At 64.3% G+C, this 7,964-nt stretch overlaps 2 protein-coding genes across 2 annotated transcripts in view; both read left to right on the forward strand.

Moving 5' to 3' along the window:
- Positions 1–1,019, forward strand: part of Baiap2l2 (BAR/IMD domain containing adaptor protein 2 like 2) — a 28,903-nt gene extending 27,884 nt beyond the window's left edge. Inside the window, exons 13-14 of the mRNA XM_027929407.2 lie at positions 393–436; positions 583–1,019. Coding sequence (XP_027785208.2) covers positions 393–436; positions 583–658 — 120 coding nt within the window. The 3' untranslated portion in view covers positions 659–1,019. The remainder of the gene's footprint in view (positions 1–392; positions 437–582) is intronic.
- Positions 1,020–3,029: 2,010 nt separating this feature from the next.
- Positions 3,030–7,228, forward strand: Slc16a8 (solute carrier family 16 member 8). Its single transcript, XM_027930168.2, has 4 exons — positions 3,030–3,243; positions 3,954–4,097; positions 4,316–5,167; positions 6,918–7,228. Exons 1-4 carry the CDS (start codon positions 3,030–3,032, stop codon positions 7,226–7,228), a joined length of 1,521 nt encoding a protein of 506 aa, XP_027785969.1.
- The last annotated feature ends 736 nt before the right edge of the window (positions 7,229–7,964 follow it).

Consider the following 7,964-nt stretch of genomic DNA (forward strand, 5'->3'; position numbering starts at 1 on the left):
CCCCAGCCGTCCTAGGCCCTGGGCAAGGAGGCGGGACAGGGAAGCCTTCCTGTGCTGCCTGGCAGGCCCCCATCTGTCCCCAGGCTGCCCCTCAGTGCTGGGAGGGAGGGACAGGGTCCTGAGCCTCGGGGAGGGAGGGGACAAGTGTCTCAGGGATGCAGCCTGGTGTCCCGGGGTGGGGGCCACTGACAAAGTGTCCTGGGGCCACCACAGGCAGGTGAGGAGGGAGGGGACCCTCCAGGGGAGGGACAGCCTGTCCCAGGAGATGGTGCCTGCGTGCCCAGGGCTCTCTTAATGCCGGTCTCCTCTCCCCAAGTCTGGTCTCTGCGTCCAGGCCTTGGCCTGCTGGGGTGCCCAGGGCTGGCCTGACCCACCTCCTCCCTCCCCCACAGAAACTGATGTCCTGGGAGCAGCACCCTCCAGAGCTCTTCCCCCGGTGAGTCCCGCCATCGGGGCCAGGGGGCAAGTTGGGGTGAGGGGTGATGGGGTGACCAGGATGGCCCGGAGGTGGAGCTGGGCACCCTCCCTGGCCCCGGGTGGCCAGGAGCCTGGACCCTCATGGTAGCCTCTCCCTCCACACAGGGGCACGAACCCCTTTGCCACCGTGAAGCTGCGTCCCACTGTCACCAATGACCGCTCGGCACCCATCATCCGCTGAGGGGCGCCCCTGGGGGGCCCGAGGTGGCCTGCGCACCTGCGTGGAGCTGGTGTGGTGGCCGTGATGGCAGCAGCAGCCCCCGCGGATCCCAGATGCGGGAGCCCTGACCCCGCGGGGCCTTCCCCACCCGCCCCTCAGCCCGAGGGCTCAGGACAGCGGCCTGTGGTCTGGGTCGTCACAGCGCAGCAGGGGACTGAGGGACAGAGCAGCCTCTTCCCTCAGGGGCCGAGAACTCTCCCAGGGCAGCCTCCTGACCCCAGCCCTGCCCCCACTCTCCCCGTGGGGAGGAGACCCCTGCCCCCCACGTGTCCCCTTTCACTTTTGTAAAGGATGAAAATAAAGGCAGTGGGCGTGGCCCAGGTGTGGTGTGTCTGACTCGGGGACAGGCCGGGAGCTGGGGAGGGAGGACGGAGTCCATGGCGGTTCCTGGGAGGCCCTCACTGCCGGCTCTCCTTCCCCTCACTTGAGCATCGCTCTCGGGCTGCCCTCGCCCTCAGATCCAGCCCCCGTGTCCACTCCAGAAACCCAGGAAGGAGTGGGGGAGGTGGCATGGCCCAAGTTGGGGACCACCGCCTCCCTGGCGGCCTGGACACAGCGGCCTTTGTCCCAGCCCCCCACCCCCACGTTCCCAGGCCGGATTAGCCTTATCCAGGGGGAGCCGGGAGCCCTCCTGGAATGTGGCCCGGGACTGTGGGGCAGCCAAGGGGCTGAGGTGACAGCCCAGGACAGGCTGTGCCCCCAGAACCAGGTCCCCTGGGCAGGCTCTGTGTGACTTCCACCTGATGCCCCAAAGGTAGAAGGGGTGTCCTTGTCCGTCTTTGGGCTGGGACAGGTCACCCCACCGTGGAGGCCCACCTGGCCCAGTGTTCATGGTCCCTCTCTGCTCCGTCCCCATCCTGGGCAAAAGCCTCTTAGCGCAAGGCTGGGCGGGGGCAGGGGTGGGGGACGCTCTAAGCCCCGGGCGGGGGAGGGAGTCCGCAGGAGAGCTCTGGCCACTGCACCAGGAGCGCCGGGCAGAGGGGGTCTGCAAGACCCATCCAGAAGGTTCCCTGCAGGCCTCGGGAGATGTGAGGCGGGCACCCGAACTCGGGCTTGGTGAGTGTGGGTGAGGCCTGCCAGGACTCCTTGGTCCCTGTCCTCGCAGCTATGGTGAAAGGGGACAGGTAAAGCCAAGTCCTGGGGCTGGTGGAGGGCAGAGTCACAGAGCCCCCTGGGGAGGGGGCCTGTCTTGCCAATGCCAGGAGGGAGGGCACAGACACCCAGAGCCGCAGGAGGGAAGGAGGCTGTGCCGGGAGCCCTGGGCTCCTGCTGCCCTCTGGGCTGGTCCACCTTCCTCCTCGGTCACAGGGCCCACAGGGCTGTGAAGAGACCCCCAGCTGGAGCTCCAGGGTCTCTGAGCTCTGGAGCCGTCATCCCTGGATGGAGGGTGGATGGGGAGCTGGGCTGCCGGGGTTGGAGGCAGGTCTACCTCCTGTGCCTCTCAAAGGTCCCCACTGGGCCAGGCACGGTGACACATGCCTGTAATCCCAGCGGCTCGGGAAGCTGAGGCAGGAGGATCGAAAAATCAAAGCAACTTAGCAAGACCCTGTCTCTGAAAGGGCTGGGGATGTGATTAAGTGCCGTGCCCCTGGGTTGGCACTTAACCAACCAGAGCCTTTGGTAAAGGTTCAGGGATTGGTACAAATAAATAAATAAATAAAATCTCACTGTCCAGTGGGATCCAGAGCCCCTTCCCTGACCCCGAGGTTTCCAGCTGGCCCAGGAGTGGTCATCAGCCATCATACAGGTGGGAAAACAGACCCAGTGAGGACAAGGGACCTGCCCAAGTCACAGAACAAACAGGGCCTGGGCTGGACCTCAGCACCCGCTTCTGAGACAAGGCTGAGGTCTGTGGTCACACGTTTCCCTGTAATGTTCTGGTGACGACAGTCATTCCTGATCATGGAGACAAATTAACATCCCATAAGCCACAGAGAAAGGTCGACCTGCTCAGGCCCTCTCTACTGCTGACACCCGTCCCACTGAGTGCTCCTTGTGTCCAGAGACTGCCACATGTACTCACTGGGGACACTGGCAGTCCCAAGCTCCCCCTGGGCACCTGCTGGCTGCCAGCCTCTCACCTCCTTCTCCTGCGTCACCAGGTCCTGAGGGGAGAGGTGCTCTCCCGGGAGCCTTCCTGAAGCCAAGCCTCAGGTAACCAGTAACCTCGCTCCCCTTGCAGGAGGGGCAGGGCGCTTCCCCCCACGCCGTCCCTCCTGCTGCGGGGCTCTCCGGGGTCCCCTCCGCCTCGGTCTCCTCTTTGAGCCCTCCATCCCCCTGCTGTGCGCTACAGCCTCACTTGCTCTGTCTTTTCCCAGCAGCAGCGGTGGTGATGGGCGCTGGCGGACCCAGGCCAGGTGTGGGCCCCCCAGACGGCGGCTGGGGCTGGGTGGTGCTGGTCGCCTGCTTCGTGGTCACGGGCTTTGCCTATGGCTTTCCCAAGGCCGTGAGCGTCTTCTTCCGCGCGCTCATGCGCGACTTTGGCGCTGGCTACAGCGACACGGCCTGGGTGTCCTCCATCATGCTGGCCATGCTCTACGGAACCGGTCAGCGCCCCTCCCAGGGCCTCCGCTCCCCAGGGGCCCAGGACTGGAGGGTTGGGTCGGGAACCAGCAGACACCAGACCCCTGAAACATCCCTAACCCCCTCCTTCCTGCGGAAACCCTGCACCAGAGGGAGGGAAGGGGACAGGAAAGGGACAGCAGGCCTGGCTGACCTGGCCAGCTCGGTCAGCTGCAGGGTGGAACAGGGGCTCCATTCCTGCCAACGGACATGCACCCACTGTTCCTCCCCGGCTAGGCGAGCCCTCTATGCCGCCCCAGCCCACCCACCGGTTTTACTATGGAAACTGAGGTGGCAGGAAGCATCCTGTCCCTGTTGCCCCAACCACCTGTGTATGGGGGAGGGGATGAGGGGGCGACTGGGGAGGAAGGCAGCCGGTGGGATTCCAGGCTGTCGGTGGGGACTTGGAGTTGTGAAGATGAAAAGCCAGAGAAGCCTCCCTTTCTGCCTTGGGTTCTGGGTTCTCAAGAGCCATGAGGGATGGGAGCTCTGGTTCAGGACAGAGCCTTTCCCCACCGCCCCCTCCGCCTGTCCTCGCCAGCCTGTGTGACCTGGCCAGACACCGCCCTCTCTGAGTCTCTGGATGTGTGCGACTTTATCCCTTCCAGGCTGGGAGTTTCGTAGCCTGGCTGATGTCCCCTGGGGCGGGGGGATGGGCCACCTGGCCTCGCTGGTGAACCTGCCCTGCCCACAGGCCCCGTGTCCAGCATTCTTGTGACTCGCTTTGGCTGTCGCCCGGTGATGCTGGCGGGTGGGCTTCTGGCCTCAGCGGGCATGATCTTGGCTTCCTTCGCCACGCGCCTGCTGGAGCTGTACCTGACGGCCGGGGTGCTCACAGGTGAGGGGCACTGCTCTTCTTTCTCCCCCGCCCGGTGGGGGTGCGGGTCGGGAGTCCTTCCTGTCAGACAGTCCCTCCTGTCCTTCCTTAATTTCCCCCACAAAGTGCCCTGGCTCAGTTCCCCAGGGGTTTGCCCTTCCCGTCGGCCCGACCTCTCGCTCCGGCCGGGCCGGGCGGGGTGCCCTGGGGAGCCGCGCCCAGCGCCGCCTCGCCCGCAGGCCTGGGCCTGGCCCTCAACTTCCAGCCGTCGCTCATCATGCTGGGGCTGTACTTTGAGCGGCGGCGGCCTCTGGCCAACGGGCTGGCGGCGGCGGGCAGCCCCGTGTTCCTGTCTGCATTGTCGCCGCTCGGCCAGCTGCTGCTCGAGCTCTTCGGCTGGCGCGGCGGCTTCCTGCTGTTCGGCGGCCTCCTGCTGCACTGCTGCGCCTGCGGAGCTGTCATGCGGCCCCCGCCCGGGCCCGGGCCCCGGCCCCGGCCACGTGCAGACCGCGAGGAGGACTGCGCGGGGGACGCCCCTGGAGAGGCGGAGGCGGATGCCGAGGGCACGAGGCTGCGGTTGCGCGAGGCGCCCCCTGGCGGCCGGGCCCGCCGGCGCCTGCTGGACGTGGCCGTCTGCACCGATCGTGCCTTCATCGTGTACGTGGTCACCAAGTTCCTGATGGCGCTCGGGCTCTTCGTGCCTGCCATTCTGCTGGTGAACTACGCTAAGGACGCGGGTGTGCCTGACACCGAGGCCGCCTTCCTGCTGTCCATTGTGGGCTTTGTGGACATCGTGGCGCGGCCAGCGTGCGGAGCCCTCGCGGGTCTGGCGCGCCTGAGACCACACGTCCCCTACCTCTTCAGCCTGGCTCTGCTGGCCAACGGGATTACCGATCTGAGCAGTGCGCGCGCGCGCTCCTACGGCACCCTTGTCGCCTTCTGCATTGCCTTCGGCCTCTCCTATGGCATGGTGGGTGCGCTGCAGTTCGAGGTGCTTATGGCAGCTGTGGGTGCGCCCCGCTTCCCCAGCGCGCTGGGCCTGGTGCTGCTCGTGGAGGCCGTGGCTGTGCTCATCGGACCGCCTTCTGCAGGTGCCCCCCGCAGGAGGAGGGGATGGATGGCAAGGCTTAGTGCCACTTAGTCCCTGGGAAGCTCTCTCCCTGTCCCAAATGGAACTTTGGGGATGAGGGGAAGGGACCAATGACAGAGGCAGCTGGTGGGTGGACTCCCCTTGTGGCCAACCCCTCCCCCAAGCAGGAACCACCTGTGAGTGGAGAAGGAAAAGCCAGGGAGGAGCCAGGAAGAAGCCAACCTGATAAGGCCCCCAGCCACGGCAAGCAGGGGTGCAAAGGCCCAGGAAGCGTGGGTGCTTATTCTCATTTTGCAGATGGGAAAACGGAGGCAGTGAGGCACTGCGGGCCAGGACAAGTTGCAGTCCCAGAGTTAGAGCCATAACCTGCCCATGCTCACTGTCCACCCCTTGAAAACAGTGTCTGGATGGCTTAGTTCCTGGGCCTGTAAGGGGGACAGCTATGATGTCTTTGGGAACCAGTCTCAGGGACAGTGTGAGGGTTCTTAGAGGGCAGCCGGCAGGAGGAGAGGCACCTGCGCCTTTCACTGTGCAGGCTGCTTGCAGGGCGCTCTCCGTCTATCACCTGCCTTGGGCAGTCACCATGATGATGGCCAGGGGTGGTGTCCTGTAGAGCTCCCTGGGGTGGGCACAGCATGAACAGGTGCAGGGTTTGCCTTGAACCTTAGGAGTGAGGCAGGACTAAGACTGGAGAGACGGGAGTCAGGGTCACGTGTCTTCCTGGGTTGCCAGAACAGCAGGATGGGGTAGTGACAGGGATGGAGGAGGCCACTTGTGCTGGGGCCCCGGCTGCAGCTGAGTTGGGGGGAGCTGCCCATCTTCCCTCCAGGATGGGACTAGCATTGCCCTCATCAAGCTTTATTAACCTGCCGGACCCAGTGGCACTCATGGGCATCCTAAATCCAGCCCCCAGAGGCTTAGGAGCCCACCTGCCATTTCTTGTCCCTGGAGTGGTTCTAATGACCAGAGAATGCATCTCTACAGGGCTGAGTTTGGGAGGGGTGGACTGGCTGGCTGGGCAGGGACCAGGATGTTTGGAGGAAGGCTGCTCAGAGGAATATAGGTGGGGAAGCTGGCCTGGGGGATACCAGGGAACTTCCTGAAGGTCACAGACTTGATTGGTCAGCTACAGGAATGCTCCAGAGAGAGGGTGGGGCCCCCAGAGGAACCACAATTTAGGGGATAAATACTTGCAGTCAGAAAAAATTTCAGGTGCCAGCATCTGTGAGGTCCTGCCTGATTCAATCCCCAGTGTGCACACATGCACACATGAGCATGCGCGCAAGCACACGCGCACACACGCACCAGGGCAGAGGCTGAAACCTGCTCAGTCGGGTGCTCGAGGCCCAGGGAGGGCAGGAGGCTGGAGGAGGATGAACCATGTCCCTGAAGACCAGGGCCGTATGCAGAGAGAGCAAGAGCTGGAGTCCCAGGAGAAAGGGTTGAACCAGGGCCCCTCCCCACTGCCACCTGGGCAAGTCACAGGACACTTATACCTGGACACATGCAGTACCTTCTATACTCTATAAAGAGCTGCCTCACCCCGAGTCCCACAGTGCTTAAGAGGCCCAGGGAGAGGGAGTGACATTTCTAAAGTCTCAAGGGGCAGAACCTGTGTGGGGCTTGATGTCTGTAGAATAGGATAAAGACAGGGGCATGTGACAGTCACCAATGAGCCCTACCACATCAGCAGCGCTGCCTTTCACTGAGGGCGACCCGCCCAGGCCCTGACCTCCTGTCCCCACCCCCAGGCCGCCTGGTGGACGCACTCAAGAACTACGAGATCATCTTCTACCTGGCTGGCTCAGAGGTGGCCCTGGCGGGGGTCTTCATGGCTGTCGCCACCTACTGCTGCCTGCGCCGCTCTCGGGACACCCCACCTGGCCCCACCACTGGGGCCAGTGACACTGAGGACGCTGAGGCGGAGGGGGAACCTGAGCCCCTGCCTCCCGGCACCCAGGAGCCCCGCAGCCTCGAGAGCCTGGAGGTGCCCAGCCCCCGGGCTGGGTCTGTGGGACAGGAGCGGGAGGCAGACCCAGGGCGGAGCCGGGAGTCTGTGTAGCACTGGGCGCGACCCCAGGCTTGCCCTCTCAGAGGGCCTGGTCAGGGTGGTCCCTCCAGGGGGCAAGTTTGGGCTGCAGTTGATCCCTTGGGTATCCCAGGAATGTCCTTCCCGCTGCCGGCCTCTGTCCCCTCGCCAGTGAAGCCGTGTGGACTGACAGGAACTCAAATTGATAAAGCTCAGCTGAAGCACGAGTTCTGTGCCTGCACCTCCATCCGGGGTCTGGTCACCACCAAGTTGGGGGAAGGGTGGGGGTGCTGAGGGGTCTCCCCAGGGCCCCTGGCTGCTGGAGTTGGGCAGTGCCAAAGACAGATGGAGGGCCAGGGAGACGTCCCAGGCTGAGACCCGGGCTGTGGCCGAGCTGTGCACTGAAGCCCGTGGGCTGCCGTCTACCTGCCTCTCCCCGTCCAGGTGGCCGGGTGTTGGTAGCACCTTAGGCTTGAGGGTGGGTGTTGCTCACAGATGGGGGTCAGAGTAGCCTGAGAGAAAGAAGGTCCCAGGGTCAGCGTGGGCACTGGAAGCTGTGCTGTGGCCTGGGCCACCTCCTCACAGAGCTGAGGACAAACAGGAGAGCATGGGGCCCTACTGTCCTCTCCAAGGGGTGCACGTCCCCTCCCTGTCCTGAAGGCACCCTTCCTCTTGAGAACTCACCTGTCCCTGGGGCTATTGCGCTGGACGGTGCTCCTGAGGACACCTGTGGCCTGTGGACAACCTGGTCATCACTGTCCTTGGCATC

Source organism: Marmota flaviventris, chromosome 3 (assembly GCF_047511675.1).
Source record: "Marmota flaviventris isolate mMarFla1 chromosome 3, mMarFla1.hap1, whole genome shotgun sequence".
Classification (NCBI taxonomy): domain Eukaryota; kingdom Metazoa; phylum Chordata; class Mammalia; order Rodentia; family Sciuridae; genus Marmota; species Marmota flaviventris.

Coding starts and splice junctions, on each gene's coding strand:
- Slc16a8 (XM_027930168.2), top strand. CDS start 3,030: ATGGGCGCTGGCGGACCCAGGCCAGGTGTGGGCCCCCCAGACGGCGGC. Junction 3,244..3,953: donor GGCCATGCTCTACGGAACCG/GTCAGCGCCCCT, acceptor CCCTGCCCACAG/GCCCCGTGTCCAGCATTCTT. Junction 5,168..6,917: donor CATCGGACCGCCTTCTGCAG/GTGCCCCCCGCA, acceptor CCCCACCCCCAG/GCCGCCTGGTGGACGCACTC.